This window comes from Mustela nivalis, assembly GCF_964662115.1.
Source record: "Mustela nivalis genome assembly, chromosome: 5".
In the NCBI taxonomy this organism is placed as follows: Eukaryota; Metazoa; Chordata; class Mammalia; order Carnivora; family Mustelidae; genus Mustela; species Mustela nivalis.
In genome coordinates this window covers 116,278,462-116,296,958 of record NC_139024.1, presented here as the reverse complement: position 1 = coordinate 116,296,958, position 18,497 = coordinate 116,278,462, and the positions used below count along the sequence as shown (strand labels likewise).

Sequence of the window (18,497 nt, the reverse complement as noted above, 5' to 3'; positions counted from 1 at the left end):
GAAGGGTTTTAGGGACTTCCAGGGCATCACTTCACCTTATGGCTCAGGAGGTGGTCGCAGGAGATAGAATTGAGATTCGAAGCCATTTCTGCAGACTTCTAGTTGACGGCATTGCCACTCTTTAGCTACTTTTTAGAAATGCCTGTCACTTCGAAAGCACTTCCCTTTCCGTTCCTCTCTCATCCCTCCTCCTCAGGGCCAGTTTTTCTAGGGTACTTCTTATGTGCCAGCACTGCTAAATGCTGACATATGTGACCTTATTTAACCCTACAGCAACCTTTGGAGAAGGTGCTGTTAGTAGCCCCCCCCCTTTTTTTTTTACAAGTGGCATCTGAAGCTCAGAGAGGTTCAGTGACTTGCCCAAGGGTACACAGCTTCAGAGAGGGATAGAGCCAGGCTGTCTGACTCCAGAACCCGTGTTGGTAAGCGTGCCATGGATTTTCTTCATAAAATCCCAGTAGAGTACAGATGTGCTCAATTAAACCAACCGTTGCTACAGGAGCCAGATCTAAAGATTTGGGGCCATTTTGTAATCCCGTTTCAACCTATAATTGGCTTTGTTTTCAGACCTGGGTCTCATGTGTGTCCTTACTCTGACAGTGCTGTTAACAGAAACAGGTTACCAAAAGAATTTCTCTCCCTGCTTAAGACTCTGAAAGTTGAGAGTCATGGAGCAGACCAAGAGAGACCAGGACTAGAACTTGGGGCTATCAGGGCTCTCAGCAAGGTTGGGGTCACTGCCAGGATCCTAGTAGACAGGATATATGGGTCAGTTGCCAGAATTCCCATCTAGAGCAGTGGTCCTTTACCTTTAAGCTCTGTAAGACGCTCATGCAATCTTTAAACTCCCTTCTTTTTTTTTTTTTTTTTAGATTTATTTATTTATTTATTGGATAGAGAGATCACAAGTAGACAGAGAGGCAGGCAGAGAGAGAGAAAAAGAGAGAGAAAGAAGCAGACTCCCTGCTGAGCAGAGAGCCCGACGCGGGACTCAATCCCAGGACCCCGAGATCATGACCTGAGCCGAAGGCAGCGGCTTAACCCACTGAGCCACCCAGGCGCCCCTTTAAACTCCCTTCTTGTCAGAAAAATGCACAAGCTTGCACACCAAAATAATGTTTTCAGGTGGCTTTAGCTAAAAATGTACTAGACCGCACAATAATAATAATAATAAGTATTTAAGAACATACTCTGGAGCCAGACGGCCTGGATTCAAAATCCTCCTCTTGCACTTACTAGCTGTGCAACCTTGAGCAAGTTACTTAGTGTCTCGGGCTTCAAATCCCTCAAATATAAAATGAGGATAATCACAGTATTTAATTACTGGATCTTTGTGAGGATTAAATGAGTTATGTATAAAACACCCAGTACACTGTTCCTTTACAGCACTGTTCACTATTACTGCTCGTAGTCGCGTAGCCATTCAGTAAATGTTTATGGGCAGAATGAATGAATAATTCTAGCGGGGATGCTAAGTCTAAAGTAGAACATCCCAGCCAGCGTGTCAAAAGTGGGCTATAGTTATGTAAAGATACTGACCAGCTCAGCCCTTGGGGCTGCCAGAGCCCCAGCTGGTTGCTCCTGGCTTTAAGCAGCAGCATCTGCCACATACAAACATCCTTCTCTCTGGCTGCCCCGACATGAAAACAGTTTGGGCAGCACTGACTGAGAAGATCAGTCCGGAGATAGTGAGTACCAAGTAGGCAGTCCAGATGCCAAGTCCAGGGGAATTCTGTGGTTGGGCGGCAGTGGGAATCTTAACTGCTAAACCTTGAACAAGGCTTCGCAACTGTGGGCTCTGGCTCAAGTAGGGTGAATGCAAAGGAAGTCTTGCCAGGAGGATGCCCCAGGAGCCCCCTCCTTTCACACAAGGACCCGGTGAGTCACTGCACAAGGATTTGCAGAGCGCCCACAGTGAACCAGAAACCAGGCTGGAGCCTAAAGTCCTGTGTGGGCAACAGATGTGAAAGGGACAGTGATGAGTACTGAAGGAGATGACTGTAGGAGTGTGAGTGCTAGGAAGAGGTAGCGCTGAGGAGTTCTGATCATGGAAGTGGTGGATTTAGGTTTGTACTCCCCCCACCCCTCAAAGATTGTATTTATTAGAGCATGAGCAGGGGAGGGGGCGGGAAGAGGGAGAAGCAGATTCCCTGCTGACCAGGGAACCTGACGTGGGGCTTAATCCCAGGACCTCGAGATCACAACCTGAGCTGAAGGCAGATGCTTAACTCACTGAGCCACTTAGGTGCCCCTGTGCTTTTTTTTTTTTTTTTTTTTGTCACTCTGACACAATATTACAAAATGCCTAGGAAACAGGCAAGGGTTTATTTGAGGACATACATTAGGAGGCTCTCAGAGTAGTTGAGATGTGAGAGGTGATATTCATCCGAAGTAAGTACATAGACTTCTTAAGCTTTTTAAAATTGTTTTTAATTGAGGTATAATTGATGTACAACATTATATTTAAGTTTTAGATATGCCACATAATGACTTAATATTTGTGTGTATTCCAAAATGATCACCACAGTTAGTTTGGTTAATATCCATCACCTTACGTAATTACAGATTGTTTTCTTGAGTTGGGAATTTTCAAGATTTATTCTAGCAACAGTCAGATATGCAGTTCAGTATTACTAACTATGGTCCCCATGCTATCATGCTATACTTTACATCCCCACGACTTACTTATTTTGTAACTGGAAGTTTGTACCTTTTAACTCTCTTGATCCATTTTGCCTATCCCTAACCCCTGCCTCTGGCAACCACCAATCTGTTCTCTGTACCTATGAGTTGGGGTATTTTTTTTTTTTTTTTTAATATTACATGAGTGAGATCACATGGCATTTGTCTTTGACTTATATCACTTAGCATGATACCATCTAGGTCCATCCATGTTGTCACAGATGGCAAGATTCCCCCTTTTTTGGTGACTAAATAGTATCCTGTTGTATATATGCACTACAGTTTCTTTATCCATTCATCCATCCGTGGACACTGGAGTTGTTTCCAGGCCTTGGCTATTGTAAATAATGATGAATGTGTGTGTCTTTTCGAGTCAGTGTTTTTATTTTCTTTGGACAGATACCCAGAAGTGGAACTGCTGGATCAAATGGTAGTTTTATTCTTAAGTTTTTGAGGAACCTCCATATTATTTTCCAATTTACACCAATTTCCATTCCCGCTAACAGTGCACAAGGGTTCCCTTTTGTCCACATCCTCCCCAACACTTGCTATTTTGTGTCTTTTTGATAATAGGCATTCTAACAGGTGGTGTCTCATTGTGGCTTTGATTTGCATTTCTCTCACGATTAGGGATGTCGAGCATCTTTTCATGTAACCGTTGGCCATTTGGATGTCTTCTTTGGAAAATGTCAAATCAGATCCTCTGCCTGGTTTTTAATTGAACTGTTTGGGGGTTTTGCTATTAAGTTGTATGAGCTGTTCATATCTCCTGGATATTAACCCCTTATCAGATGTGTGATTTTCCCCCTTTCTGTAGGTTGCCTTTTCATTTTGTTGGTGGTTTCCTTCGCTGTACAGGAACTTTTTTGGTTTGATGTAGTCCCACTTGTTTATTTTCGCTTTTGTTTCCTTTGTTTTTGGTGTCAAATCCAAAAAATTATGGCCAAGACCATGTCAGGGAGCCACCTATTTTTTTCTAGAAGTTCTATAGTTTCAGGTCTTACATTCAAATGTTTAATCCCTTTTGTGTTAATTTTTGTGTATGGTGTCGGGTAGTGGTGTATCTAGACTTTTGAGGGAAGAGGAGGAATCAAGGATAACCCCACCTATTCTGGGTGGCTGGGAATGCCAGCCCAGGGATAGGGGATACTGGAAGAGGAACAGTTCCAGGGAGCACATCGTGAGTCTGTTGGGGCTTGTTCTGTTTGTGATGCCTGTGGGATGTTCAGTGATGATGGTCAACAAGGCCAGTGGTTAGATTGAACTGAGCGTAGGAGAGCTGTCAGAATGTGGAGATGTGATGTGTGCTCCCCAGAACCAGCAGCACTGGGACTGGCAGCCTGCCTTTAATGGGGCTTCCTCCTAAGGAGAGTTAGTTTAAAGATTTTACTTATTTATTTGAGAGAAACAGAGAGAGCAAGCAGAAGCAGGGGGAGGGGCAGAGGGAGAGTGAGAAGCAGAGTCCCCACTGAGCAGGGAGCCTGACCTGTGGCTTGATCCCAAAACCCTGATATCATGACCTGAGCAGGCGCTTAATGGACTGAGCCACCCAGGTGCCCCAGGAGAGTGAGTTTAAAAGTGGGTTTTGATCATTGAATCTTGGCTGGCGTGCTTCTGTTGTATGCTCAACTTTTAGAAATTCTTTAATATTTCTATCTTGCTCCTTCTTCACGAAAGCAAACATAGTTTTATACTTTGAAGAATTCATCTTCCTTTCTTCTTAGCTGGCCTCGTTCACTCTTTCTTTATGTATCCTTGTAGCAGGAGGAAGCTGTGCAGCTCCTAATGTGACACTGTCCATTTTCTCAGACTTGTGACCCAGAAGGAAATCTCTGACCTCAGCTGTGGCTCTTGGTGCTGGCCAGAAGCCAACTTCATGTCTGAGTGTACGAGTAGCAGTTTGCCATGGAAAGCTTGGGGCTGCAAACGGTGACCCTCAGTGATGGGACGACAGCCTATGTCCAGCAAGCTGTCAAAGGTGAGTATTTCCAGGTACCCCAGAATCTCATCCTGTCCTCCAGCCTCTGGAGAGGAATGTCCCATTCTTAGAGTCTCCCCACGACTGTGCCCTCCTGCTTGCATGCCACAACTTACTCAGCAGGAGAATTTCATGAGGTCACTGACAAAAAGGGAACTCTTTAAAAGAAAATGCCATTGAGGCAGGCCAGCCTAGAAAATCTGACTAGCCCAGCTGGAAGAACCAAGACCTTTGAAAGGCATAATTTCTTATGTGCGGTAAGTAGTTCATAAATATTTCTGGAAATGAATGAACACCGTGTTGGTTATATGACTTCCTGCTTTTCAAATAAATTCCCTGTCCAGTTTCTGGGTGCTCTCTAGAAACTTTCAAGTAAGTTAAACCATGTACAGAGCGGGACACCCAAGCGTAGATATCATATGTTAGGTCCTAGTAAGGTTCTCAGAATAAAAATACAAGGGTATACACTTAAATTTGAATTGAAAAAAAAAAAAACTGAATTGCAGATAGATAATAATAATTTTATAATAATAGATAATAATTTTCTAGTATAAGTATATCCCAAATACTGCATGGGATAGATATGTGTAAACATGGGATTAAGCACTAAAACTAGTAAAATAATGGGGCACCTGGGTGACTCAGTTGGTTAAGTGTCTGCCTTAGGCTCAGGTTGTGATCCAGGGTTTCTGGGATCAAGCCCCATGTCGGGCTTCCTGCTCAGTGAGGAGTTTGCTTCTCCCTTTCCCTCTGCCCCTGCTTGTAAGCGCTCTCTCTTTCTCTCTCACATAAATAAATGAAATCTTAAAAAATAAAACAAACGTAACAAAGTAATAATACAAAGTACTGAAAAAGAATTGGCTGTTTATCTGAAATTTGGAATCCCCTGAAATTCCATTCTCTCTGCAACTTAAAATCAAGGTGTGTTGTAAAGTGAGAACTGAATGTCACTGAAGGACAGGGCCTTCGGGCCAGGGACGCGCACTGCTCTGACAGCCTCCTTTCTCACCAGCATTCTCAGGCATGCCAGATGGCCTGCCTGTCCTCCTTGCACAGCACTGGGCCAACATTGCCTCGCTCCTGCGCTTTATTTTGCCTCTTCCGGACTCTGAGCACCACCGTCCTCCTGAATGCGCTGTAATTGCAACATTGCCTGCCTTCGTTTCAGCACATTGTGCAAGTGTATGTCAGTTCCCAAGAGAAATTGTCTGTTGATTTTATTTTAAATTGTCTGCTTCCTGATGACCTCAGAGAGGCCCCTTAATCTCATCAGTAAACTCTTTCCCTAAGACAGTGTTGGGTTGGGGAGGGTTGCCTTCTGGAAAGGTTTTTTTTTTTTAAGATTTATTTATTTATTTATTTGTTTGAGAGAGAGACAGTGAAAGAGATCATGAGTGAGGAGAAGGTCAGAGAGAGAAGCAGACTCCCCGTGGAGCTGGGAGCCCAATGTGGGACTCTATCCCGGGACTCCAGGATCATGACCTGAGCCGAAGGCAGTCGTCCAACCAACTGAGCCACCCAGGCGTCCCTGGAAAGGTTTTTTGTCAAGAGCTGTCCATGATATGTGGGCCTGGTTGACTTCGTCCATCCGCTTGAGAGCAGCACTTCTCTAGAATACTTTGGAAGCTTGAAACTCTTGGCAGACTCCCTATCACGGATCTTGCCCCTCTGTGGCAGGTGCAGCAGGCTGAAACAGAAGAATGGAAGTATGGAAATGACCGTGTGTGAATGAATGGTCGAGTGGCCACGCTTGGCCTGAGAGAGCCACCCAGTTTTCCTAGGTCTTTCCCTTTCATGTGTGGGTCTCCCTGCATCCCCACACCCCCACGCCCACCCTTTTTCTCTCTCTCTCTCTCTACTCTCTGTTTTCTGGCTGCTTCGTGGCTCCACAGTGTGTGTGCACACAGACTCACAACTGATTTCACACTCCTGAGGGGGGAGTCGGCCTTCGGGAACCAGGACCACACTGTCCTAGACACCATCTCTCCCCTGCAGTGAGCTCCTCTGAAGCTCGTAACCAGGGCACTGTCCTTGTCAGCAGCCCTCTCTCTTTGGGGCCAGCTTAGGCGGCTCTAAAAGTTTATCAGATTTATCGGTCATCAGGGTGAGCATAAAATGTGTTATTCAAGCCAACATTTTTGAGAGTGGGAGAGTGTCCTGTGAACCAAAATGCACTGGGGCCCACGGGAACATACGGCTACCTCTCCATCGCGGGACATGAAGACCGTGTCAGCCAGCCATCCTTCCCGCCTGGCCCTTCGCATTGTCGTCTCTGCTGTGAGAGGGGATTCTAGGTTGAAATCTTGTCTCAAGTAACCCTTCTCAACCTTTGGTCTTGTGCCTTGAAGCAGCAGTGACTGTGCCAGCAGAAACTCTGGTCCTGCTCTCAGAACCCCGAGTGCGGTGCCCTGGCCGTGACAGAGAAGGCATCAAATGCAGGGAAGCCCATGGCTCACGAATGGGTGGAGGTGACGGGGTCCCACGCCCTCTGCTAACTGCCTTTAGAACTCCTTCTTACCTTTGTCTCTGCCTCACCGGTCTTTAGCTAAGTTGTAAAACTGTGGGTTACTGATCCAAGAAGATGGCATGGAGGCAAGTATGGGGATTTTTCTGAGGGAGAGATAGCAGAGTTAGGCCAGAAGCAGCTGCCTGGTGTTTTTCCCACATCATCAGAGCTCAAATTACTAAACCTGAAACTTGGGAAGAATGGAGTAAGCAAACCACTTGTCACAAACTCTTCCCTCTCCTTTCTTACCTTTCTTGCTTCTTTCCCCCTCATTCCCTGGGAAACTCACTGGATATCAGGAGAGGCCTGTCTAATCCTATATTATTTGTCAGAGAGAGAGCGCGCACAAGCAAGGGGAACAGCAGGCCGAGGGAGAAGCAGGCTCCCTGCTGAACAAGGAGCCTGATGTGGGACTCAATCCCAGGACCCTGGGATCATAACCTGAGTGGAAGGCAGACAATTAACTGACTTAGCCACCCAGGCATCCCTGTCTAATCCTAATTCTAAACCAAAGAGCCTGTTGCTCTTGTAAGTGCTTCCCAGTAAGCTTACCCCTCAACCCTCCACTTTCTCTAAAAATAAATAAATGAAATTTTTAAAAAGAAAAAAAAGTGCTTCCCAGTAAAGATCTGAGGTAAAGGAAGAGTAATATCTCAGGAACTCTGGAGTCTTTATGTTTCATACTTCTTGCTGTCTTAGGTGAGTCATCTTTTAATTAGAAAAATGAAATGAAAACATCAGAGATGAGTGAAGGAGATGTTCCCCACAGTGGCAGTGGAACAGGCCTAGAGAATAAGCCATAGCACGGCTGTTGGTGTCCACATTAGCTTTCCATTGCTTTATTTTCTGTTTCTTCTAAAATGGGAGATCAGGTTTCTGATGATAAAAGCTAAGGCTTGGGGCTCTTGGGGGGCACAGTCGGTTGGGCATCTGACTTTTGGTTTCCACTCAGGACGTGATCTCAGGCTCACAGGATCAAGCCCCACAATAGGTTCCACGCTCAGCATGGAAGTCTGCTAAAGTTCTCTCTCTCTTTCTGCCCCTCCCCTGCCACTCGCCCTCTATCAAATAAATAATTCTTTAAAAAAAAAAAGGCTTACTGAGGGCTGACCACCCACGTTCCTGGCATTGTTTTACATTCCTTAATCCATTTAACCCTCACAACAACCCAGTGACAGAAACACAGTTTTTAATCCTCTTTTCAAGAGGGGGAAAACTGAGGCACAGAAAAGTTACATAAACTGTCGTAGAACACACAGCTAGTCAGAGGTAGAGCTAAAACTCAAACCCAGGACCCCTGGACAGTTCCAGAACCACTTGCTTTTAACCACAAGCTTATTAGACAGTCTAGTTCCGAGCATACTGCACAGTGGGAGACAAGGAATGTATTTCATTTTGTTAGTTCAGTTAGAGTGCTGAATTTTGACCTACTGAGGTCTTTCCAGGTTTCAGGGCCTTTTTTGTTCTCTATTTAGATCATTCTTGGCAGCTCACCGTTAGGCTGGAAGTCCCCTCTTCACCGAGCATGGATGGAATAATAAATGAAGGTGCTCCTCCTTGAATAGAGGAAGGGAATCTGTTGGGGGCTCTAGGGTTCCTCATGGTGGGATGTCTTCACTCCTGGTTCATCTGAGGCCCAGGCCTAAGGAATCAAAGAGCAGGGGACGTAGGGCATGTCACCCATGCTTAGACATGCAAACTATGCCTCAAACAGACCTCTTCGAGAAGCAGGCAGGTGTCCCTTGACCCTCTTCAGGGCCTGAACTGCTTCTCTACATTTCCACCTTCACAGGAGAGAAGCTGCTGGAAGGGCAAGTGATCCAGCTCGAGGACGGGACCACCGCATACATTCACCAAGTGACGGTGCAGAAAGGTGAGGGCACCCCAAGACACCCCAGCCTCCTGGAGGCCAGGCAGCACCCACCGAGGGAGGGCTGGGATGGCATCGAGCTCCAGAGAAAGGCAAGGATTGCTCTCCTTACAGAAGCTCTCTCCTTCGAGGATGGACAGCCTGTACAGCTGGAAGATGGCAGCATGGCCTACATACACCGCACACCCAAAGGTGGGGTCACAGTCATCACGACTGGTGGGGCGGAAGGGAGGCAGAATTGGCTGAAGTTGGGGCATGGCCTTGGGAGCTGCAGTCCCCAAGCTCGACGGGATTAGCAGGCTCACCTACCTTCCCTGGTGCCCACCCTTGGAGTGGCAATTTCTGCCTCCGGGAAACTGAGCCCCTGGGCTCACTAGCTTGGGCCTCAGTGGTGGCTTTGTCTCTAACACAGCTGCAAAGTCTTGGGGCTTTAAACAGGACCCAAGGATGTCATCCAAGGCCAGCAGTAAAGATTTAGTAACATTTAAGACTGAAGTCTCTAAGTACTGAGGAATAATGATTTATTCCTTCTACCAGTAGTTTCTTGAGCAACCACTGCATGCCAGACCTTGTTTTAGGTGTGGTGTGTACAAGTAAGGACAAAGGTGGGCCTGCTCTCCTAGAGGCTAGCAGGGGAGACAGAAGTGAGATGAACGGTCACCGAAGAACTGATCATCATAAGCAGAGATCAGTGCAGGGAGGGCTTCTATGCGAACGTGATGCTCAGGCTTCTCTGCGAACGTGACACTCAGGCTGAGAGCTGAAGTGTAGACTTAGCTGGAGGAAGAGGGATGGCAGGGAACAGAAGGAACAGCATGTGAGGCTCAGAGATGGGAGGAGGAAGAAAGGCATGCTTCATTCCATGCTAGGAGCCAGGGCAGCAGGGGGAATGAGGGAGGTAAGACGATAAAGGCAGGGCCCAGGATGTCAAGATGAGGGTTTGGTTGTTGGTCTTTATCCTGAGACTGGTGGGCAGTAGTAGAACCATCGGGTAACATGATCTCCTCTGTGTCCTGCAAAGATTTCTCTGGATGGTGTGTGGCCTGGAGATAATTGGAGGGCCACCAGTTAGGAGGTTCTTGTGGTCGTGAAGGTGATGATGATGATGGTCCCCTTGGGTCCTCAGGGACCTTGTGAGTTCCCAGAGTTTCAAAGGAGACCTTTATCTTGGGAGAGTCAGCCCCCGAAGAAGGGTTAGCCAGAGTGACTCACCAAGGGGGTGACCAGGAGATGCTGAAAGCTTCCTTGGCATATGTGCCTTTTGTTACCTTAACGCTAGGGTGCCCGCCATATGTCTTGCCCTTGTGCGGCCTCAGGACTAATTGCATGTTCCCTGCAGAGGGCTATGACCCCAACGCCCTGGAAGCCGTCCAACTGGAAGACGGCTCCACTGCCTACATTCACCACCCCGTGGCTATGCCAGCAGACAGCGCCATCCTGGCCGTGCAGACGGAGGTGGGCTTGGAGGACCTGGCCACAGAGGATGATGAGGGCTTCACTGCAGACACGGTGGTGGCCCTGGAGCAGTATGCCAGCAAGGTGAGCTCGCCAAGCCTGACGTGGCCCATCTACTCCCTTGGCCACCTGACCACCACCACTGTAGGGGACAAGAGCTCTTCTATGACTCCCCTTCTTGCCCCTTCACACTGGCTCCCTTGACATCACCGTCCAGAGAGCACATGACAGCATGACTGGGGCCATCGACTGCTGTTGATGCTCCCTCTAGTGTATGCCAACTCTGCCGAGGGAAGGTGGCTGCAAGGGACCAGTGGCGACTTAGAGCCAGCGACTTTTATTAGATTTCTGGGCCACCGAGTTGGGCTGGTCTCGGATTTATTTGTTCTCGGCAACTCATGTAGTCATTTGGGGACGTAACCTCAGTAGGCAGTGACGGGGGCAGATGTGGCAGAGTAGCTGGGATTCTTGGGCCACAGGCCCTGTACTGTAGCTCAGCTTCGAAGGAGGAAGAGCTGGTCTCTCCCAGGGTCAATCAGCACTGTCTCTGCCAGAGTGGTGGTCCCGCCCACGGAGGATGGGGGCAATGAGATCTGTGAGCATGCCAGACCGGGGGCACCCTCCCTGGGGTGAAAATGGCAGGGCTCCCTGGACCACAAATGTTACCCGAAGATTGGGGGGGGGGGCAGTTGTTTTTATAATAAGACTATGCTACAGTATCAGAGGAGAGGAGGAAACTCTCGTGTCTTTCCAACATGAAAAACAAAACTCGATAGAAGATTGCTTTGGGCTCTTTGAGACTTGCTGCTTTTAGAAAGACAACTGGGCTTTGAATCAAAACCCCTGAGAGCTGCTACTATCTAGTCTGACCTTGAGTGAGTCATTCTGCTCCCAGGCCTTAGCTTGCGCCTCTGAGATGATGAGACAGGACTAGATGACCTCAGAGGTCACGTCCAACCCTGAAGTTCCTTGATTCCCTGAGAACCAGTGAGGCATGGGAATGAAATCTGAACACCTGAGTGGGTTAGCCTGCCAAGCAGGCCTGGCCACCTGTGACACTGTCCCCCTCCAATTCCCCAGTGTCTGTGAAATATTGTCAGCTACTTTACCCCCTGTTCTGGAGCTGACAGACCTTGCCATGAATTTGGCTTCATCAATTCATCCCCTACTTCCCATCCCTTCCAGAGTTCCATTTCAGGAGCTCCTGGGCAGACCAAAGTGTCCTGGAAATGAAGACTAAGGGACAGTCCCAGCAGGACCCTGCTCAGGAAAGCGGAAGAGCAATAAAGGCTCCCTGAAGCCCCGGGGCAGGTGTGAAGTGGGTGGCTCCAGCAGTGTCCCCGAGAGAAATGACAAGGGAGGACTTGGTGCTCCCAGTCAGCCAGCTGGGTGCTGTGATTAGAGCTAAAACTCCTGGTGAGGACCTGCAGGCCCCTGTCCCAGGTGTTTCTGGTTTGCTGCTTGTACCTCACCCTGGTGAACCCAGGTGAGCGTATCCCTGAAGCAGGCCCCCTTGTTGATGCCCCTGCTGAGCACAGGCTTCCCACAGGGAGGGAGGGGTCTCCTCACATCAGCCTGGAGCTGCAGCCTCCTAGGTGCATGTGGTCAAGAGTGGGGGTTGCTGGGGCCCTTGGCTGGCTCAGTCAGTGGAGCATGGGACTTCTGATCTCAGGGTTGTAGGTTCAAGTCCCATACTGGGTGTAGAGATTACTTAAAAATAAAATCTTAAGGGGCACCTGGGTGGCTCAAATGGTTAAGCATCTACCTTCGGCTCAGGTCATGATTTCGGGGTCCTGGGATTGAGTCCCCCATTGGGCTCCGTGCTTCTTGGGGAGCCTGCTTCGCCCTCTGCCTCTCTCTCTCTGTCTCTCATGAATAAATAACTAAAATCTTTAAAAAAAAAAAAAAATCTTAAGGAGTACCTGGGTGGCACAGTTGGTTGAGTGCCTGGCTCCTGGTTTCAGCTCAGGTCATGATCTCTGTGTCCTGAGATTGAGCCCTGTGTCCGGCTCCACGCTCAGCATGGAGTCTGCTTGAGATTCTCTTTCCCTCTGCCCCTCCCCTGCCATGCTCCTTGCATGCTCTGCCCCCCTCATGAATAAACAAATTTTTAAAAATATTTTTTGTAAAAGCCTAGCTTGGGGGTGGCCTGAATGGCCACCTTACCTAGCTGTCTGGGAGGTGGCCTGTCTTCCATAGCTGTCACAGCCCCTGTGACATTGAGTCCTCCCTCTATCCTTGACAGGTGGGTGGAGACTCCACATGTCAGCCCTGTTTCCTCTGCAGCGTGCTTCGGTGCCTGTTTCCTGTCTGTCTCGGTCCGTCTCCCCCCATTGCCCTTCTCCCCCGGCAGGCCTAGCCCCGCATACTGGGTCATAAGCTGCCAGCTAGGGCCTATATCTCACCTCTTCTCTCTCATCATTGAGGAAGATACAGATAGGAACCTCAGGATTTTTTTTTTCCTCAGGTCCTGCATGACAGCCAGGTTCCCCATAATGGCAAAGGACAGCAGGTCGGGGACAGAGCATTTCGCTGTGGCTACAAAGGCTGTGGGCGTCTCTACACCACTGCTCATCACTTAAAGGTAAGGCTGTCACGCACACGTTTCAGCTTTACTGATTTCCCCACCAGGCTGTAATTATACCTTACCGCTTTGACTAGAACCGGTCCCTGCCCTATTGAAAGGAAGAGATGAGTGTACTGAAATGTCAAACCAGGGGCCGGTGACAGGCATGAAGAGTGCAGGAAGGAAGAGAATCGGGGAGGGCCCCCTGGAGGAGGTGGCCATTATTGATACTCTGAGCCCTAAAGACAACTGAAGAGCCCCTGCATACCTCAGTCCCCCTGATCCTGTGGTTGCTTATCCTCACAGGTGCACGAAAGAGCTCATACGGGTGACCGTCCGTACAGGTGTGATTTCCCCAGCTGTGGAAAGGCCTTTGCCACAGGTAACCTACCTGGAAGAAGACTAAAGGTGGACTGCTTCCACCTGAGGGTGGAAAGTTCTAGATTTACTTTGGGAATTTCCTGCCTTCCTGGAGCACCTGCTGTCCAAGCGCTCTGACTTGCAGGGCCCGTCTGGTAGAAACCCTGTTATTGGGGGCAACATAATCCAGGCCGGCAAAGGGATCAGCGGGGCTTGATAGAGAGACCCCCCTCCTCCATTGGTTATGGAGTATTTGGGCCATACGTCTCTCCGGACTTCATTTCCCCTTGGAAACCTCTCGCCGTGGCTCTCAGATGCACATTCCAGAATGGCACCGGCTGCCCAGAAGAGGGGAGGAGAGCAGCATGGGTTTTTCCAGCCCCTCTGATCTGCCCGGGGTTGGGTAGGGATAGAGGCCAAAACAGGCTTCTTGTGCTTGAGGAGCCGTGGAGCGACACGGAGCCCACCTGAAGATGGAGAGCCTCTGAGTTAGGATAATGAGGCCATGGGGGCTGAGGCTCCCTGAGCGTTCTTCTCATCCCTCCCTCCCACCCACGGACAGGATATGGGCTGAAGAGCCATGTGCGCACCCACACTGGTGAAAAGCCATATAAGTGCCCAGAGGAGCTGTGCAGCAAGGCCTTCAAGACCTCAGGAGACCTGCAGAAGCACGTCCGGACCCACACCGGTAGGCTGGGCCTTGCCCGGTTCACACTGGGACCTGGAGCTCCTGATCCCGGCGCAATCCCTCTCCCTGAGCCAGCCCACCCCACGCACCCCATGTTTGCAGGTGAACGCCCATTCCGGTGCCCCTTCGAGGGCTGCGGCCGCTCCTTCACCACATCGAACATCCGTAAAGTACACGTGCGCACCCACACAGGCGAGCGGCCCTACACCTGCCCGGAGCCACACTGTGGCCGCGGCTTCACCAGCGCCACCAACTACAAGAACCACGTGCGCATCCATACAGGTGGGCCAGCCGGCATGCGAGAAGCGACCCTTCTGAGGCCCTGGCCCTCTCGCCTCTGGGCTTTTGGCCTAAGATGTGTTCTCGACTCTGAGCCCCAAGCCCTCCTGCTGGCCCCTGCAGGCTGGCCTGTGGGCAGGGAGAGGGGGCTCAGTGGGGTCCCCCCTTTCCAGTCTGGTCCCGTCCAACAGGTCCCACTGGCCCTCTCCAGCTCCCTGCCACTTCCCTGCACCCACCCTGAGATCTCCCCTTCTGACTGAGCTTCCAGAAAAAGGCCAGGGTCAGCTGTGATGGGGGAAAAGTAAACTGAAATGTCACCCTTAGCTCCTCCCCTCCTCCACTGTCCATACGACTCCTACATATGTTCGCCCTCCCCAATGTCACATTGCTCGTCCAGCCTTCTGTGTCATCTCTTGGCATACATGTCCCCTCCCTCCCCCATCACCCCTGCTACGTCAATCCTCCCTCTCTATCTCTTGCCTCTCCTAGTCACAACCTCCACCTTCACGAGCCCCGCCTCGTCCCCCCACCAGTCCCTTCATGAGCCCCAGCCTTTGCTCTGGACTCAGTGGGCCCACACTCCTGTCCCCTCCATTCTGCTGGCTGTCACCCCCAGCCATGTCTGTTGAGAGTCCCCGGTCTCAATCCCTCTCCTCCCCTGCCCTGCCTGCCCCCACCCTGGCCCCTTAGCTTTCCCCTTGCCAGCCCCAGTTCCCGCCCCCTCACAGCCCAGTGTCCCCAGGGGAGAAGCCATACGTGTGCACGGTGCCAGGCTGCGGGAAGCGCTTCACCGAGTACTCGAGCCTGTACAAGCACCATGTGGTACACACGCACTGCAAGCCGTACACATGTAGCGCCTGTGGCAAGACCTACCGGCAGACCTCCACACTGGCCATGCACAAGCGCAGCGCCCACGGCGAGCTCGAGGCCACAGAGGAGAGTGAGCAGGCCCTGTACGAGCAGCAGCAGCTCGACGGTGAGGGCTCCGGGCAGGAGGTGAGAGCGGGGACGGGCCAGGCCTCCCCGGGGCCCGCTGGTGGCAGGTGTCAGCTCGGGCTCTCCTCTCGCAGCTGCCTGCGCCGCCGAGGAGAGTCCACCACCCAAACGCTCCCGAGTTGCCTACCTCTCAGAGGTGAAGGAAGAGGGTGATGACCTGCCAGCCCAGGTGGCCATGGTGACTGAGGAGGACGGAGCCCCCCAGGTGGCTCTGATCACTCAGGATGGCGCCCAGCAGGTACAGGCCCCCGGGAGTTGGGGACGGGGAGGGGAGGGGATAGGGTGAGCCACTCTGGCTGGTCCCCTTTCTCACTCCGGGGACTCCTGAAGTTCTGACAGCCCCACCTCTGCCCAGGTTCTCTTTTTCGCCTCATGGAGCTCAGAGAGCTGAGGCCCAGGGGCCCAAGTCTTGTCAGCCAGCCCCTTCTCCTTGAGCTTCCACCTCAGCCTCTAGAACTTTGAGAGCAAATAGTAGCTTCCCTGTTTATGTGGAGGCCGACAGGTCCTGATCATCTGACTGAGACATTTCTTAAGAGAGGCGTGTTGATGTGGGGACCAGAGCATGGTGTGGGGTCTGGAGGCCGGAGGTTTCTAGCCAGCGGTATGATAAGACCCTTGTCAGCACCCTTGCTGACAAGCATACTTATGTCTTTTGGAGTTGACATGAGGATGAAATTGGGGTGGAGACCCCAGACTGAATAGAAACGAGCCCCAAGACAAAGTGGTGGTAAATAGGAGTGGTCAACAGAATTCTTCTAGTATCTCCTTTTTGCAAATGAAGACCTGTTTTCCTTGCTTGTCCCTGACCCTCCCCCTCTGTGACATGAAGCGAGTCTTCCAGCTTCTCAAGAAGCTAACCTTGTCTGCGAGCGCAGGTGCCCGTACCCAGGGGCTCTCAGACAGCCCGCCACTGCACTCCCAGCTCATCTTCCTTCCTGTCGCCAGGTCAGCCTGTCCCCGGAAGACCTTCAGGCCCTGGGGAGTGCTATCAGCATGGTGACCCAGCACAGCAGCACCACCCTCACCATACCCAGTGAGGACGATGACCTTGCCACAGCTGGCACACATACGGTCACCATGGTCAGCGCTGATGGCACGCAGACGCAGCCCGTATGACCAGGCGGTTTGCTTGGGGTTTCTTGTTCTCTTGTCCTTCCTTTTTGTGGGGTGGGCATTAACGTGCCGGCCAGCCTCGTCCAGCCTTCTTATGGGGACCAAGATTTCCCCCCACGGCTCCTCTGCGTCATCAGTTCTCTGGAAAGCGTTTCACTGGGGGGTCAAGAGACAGTGTCTAAATCTTGATCTACCTCTAACTCAATTTGCCACCACAGGCAGGTCATTTTTCCATGGGCTTCAGTCCATTTTCAAATGAGATTAAATTACCACGGGGTCTTTTGCAGCTCTGACCTTCTATGAATCCAAATCCCTAAATTCAGTCAGAGAAAAAAATGCCACCTCACTCAGCTCCGAGCCCCGTACTAATTAATCTGACCCGTAATGGTTTTATCCATCCCCTTCTGGCTTGTTCCACGCCACCTTGCTTGAAAGGATTTTTATTTGGCTTGGGGGGAGGGAGAGTAACATAGGTGGCTTGGAAAAATCTCATTCTTTTATATTTCAGGTTACAATCATTACCTCTGGGGCTGTGGTGGCCGACGACTCAAGTGTAGGATCCCTCCATCACCAACAGGTGGCACTGTTGGCCACAGCCAACGGAACGCACATTGCCGTGCAGGTGGGTTGAGGTCCCAGAGCCTAAGAAAGGAGGGAATAAGGAGGGGAAAGGAAGGAGACAGAGATCTTGAAGAGAAGGGCATTCAGCCCGAAAAAGAATGCCAGGTAGTCTAAACCCTTTGTCTCTTTGTGCCTCTGTTTCTTCATCAGGAAAATAAGTGGGCTCAAGTAGATGATTACTGAGGTCCCCTCTGGCCAGAGATCCCCTTCTGTGAACAGACCCCTCTCCCTGACCCGGGACCATTGGGACTCTATCAGCAAACTTGCCATTCACAGGGGCCCCACAGTGTTCAGTATGTGGCACTGGGTGGATGGAGGGGATTCAGCAAAGCAGGCCACATACTCATTAGCACTAGAGTCTGGTGGGGAGTGGCTGACTCTCTCCTTGCTTCTCTCCCCCTTCTCCACAGCTAGAGGAGCAGCAGACCTTAGAAGAGGCCATCAGCGTGGCCACTGCTGCCATGCAGCAAGGGGCCGTGACCCTGGAGGCCACAGAGTCAGAGAATGGCTGCTGAGTCCCAGGGGGCTGGATTCCACAGCGAGTTGGAGGAGGCCCCATGCCGCACAGGCATCCCTGCTCCAAGGGCCCGGGCTGTGGCTGACACTTGGAAGGTGGTCACAGAGGTCTCCGGGGAGAGATGGCGGCAGGAAAACAGCTTAAATGAAGGGGATGCCGGGGGCCCTGCTCCAGGGGAGGGCTGCACAGCTGGAATCAGAGGAGGGTGTCAGGAGCTAAAGAGGACAAGCTGATCACCAGGCTGCACTGGGGCATCCCCTCCTCAGAATCAGCTGGGTGCCCACTCTCCTTCCTCCAGAGAACACCCTTCCTCTCAGTCCACTCCCCTTCTCAGATGGCTACTGGGACTGCTGTGGGGACTGGTCCTCTGTTCTGACTGGTCACCACCCACCAGGGGAAGGGGCTACCAGCTCTCAGCCCAGCAGGAGCAGACCAGGCCCAGCCCTGCTCCTCCCAGCAATAACCACCTCCCTGGAAGCCTGCCCAGGTGCCTGGCCACTTGGCAGCAGGGTTTCCTGCCACCGCAGAACCGCTCAGGGGCCTGTGGCTGGAAAGGTGCCCAGCCCCACCCATCCCCCAGCCACCCCTCTCCTCTCCAGCAAAGAGGGAGGGAGTGGCCTTGTACATACTGGGGATTGGGTTGAATTTGTTTTGGTTTGTTTTTTTAAATTCCATTTTGATAATTTTTTTTCCTGCTCTGGTTGGTGGTGGCAGATGGGTGAATGAGTATTTAATAAAAGTTCCAAGTTTCCACGTGGGCCCCTGCCTCCCTCCTTTCGACTTTGAGCCTTGATACCAGGGCTGGTTGAATTAGGCTCCTAGCCCTGTATCCCCGGACCAACCCCACCCGGCCTCAGTGCCAGACT

The 18,497-nt window shown here is 51.0% G+C and overlaps 1 protein-coding gene across 6 annotated transcripts in view; it reads left to right on the top strand.

Annotated features, from left to right (window-relative positions):
- Nucleotides 1-18,389, top strand: part of ZNF76 (zinc finger protein 76) — a 32,587-nt gene extending 14,198 nt beyond the window's left edge. For 2 of the 6 annotated variants that reach the window (XM_082732374.1, XM_082732373.1), the window contains exons 2-14: nucleotides 4,492-4,660; nucleotides 8,959-9,039; nucleotides 9,151-9,228; nucleotides 10,376-10,575; nucleotides 12,959-13,075; nucleotides 13,364-13,439; nucleotides 13,980-14,105; nucleotides 14,208-14,387; nucleotides 15,127-15,360; nucleotides 15,455-15,618; nucleotides 16,326-16,490; nucleotides 17,002-17,115; nucleotides 17,525-18,389. In XM_082732374.1, coding sequence (XP_082588500.1) covers nucleotides 4,588-4,660; nucleotides 8,959-9,039; nucleotides 9,151-9,228; nucleotides 10,376-10,575; nucleotides 12,959-13,075; nucleotides 13,364-13,439; nucleotides 13,980-14,105; nucleotides 14,208-14,387; nucleotides 15,127-15,360; nucleotides 15,455-15,618; nucleotides 16,326-16,490; nucleotides 17,002-17,115; nucleotides 17,525-17,629 — 1,713 coding nt within the window. In that variant the 5' untranslated portion in view covers nucleotides 4,492-4,587 and the 3' untranslated portion in view covers nucleotides 17,630-18,389. Of the gene's footprint in view, nucleotides 1-2,136; nucleotides 2,254-2,403; nucleotides 4,661-8,958; nucleotides 9,040-9,150; nucleotides 9,229-10,375; nucleotides 10,576-12,958; nucleotides 13,076-13,363; nucleotides 13,440-13,979; nucleotides 14,106-14,207; nucleotides 14,388-15,126; nucleotides 15,361-15,454; nucleotides 15,619-16,325; nucleotides 16,504-17,001; nucleotides 17,116-17,524 lie in introns of those variants that run through there. The other 4 variants (XM_082732376.1, XM_082732377.1, XM_082732375.1 and 1 more) reach the window with 3 other exon arrangements.
- Nucleotides 18,390-18,497: the final 108 nt, after the last annotated feature.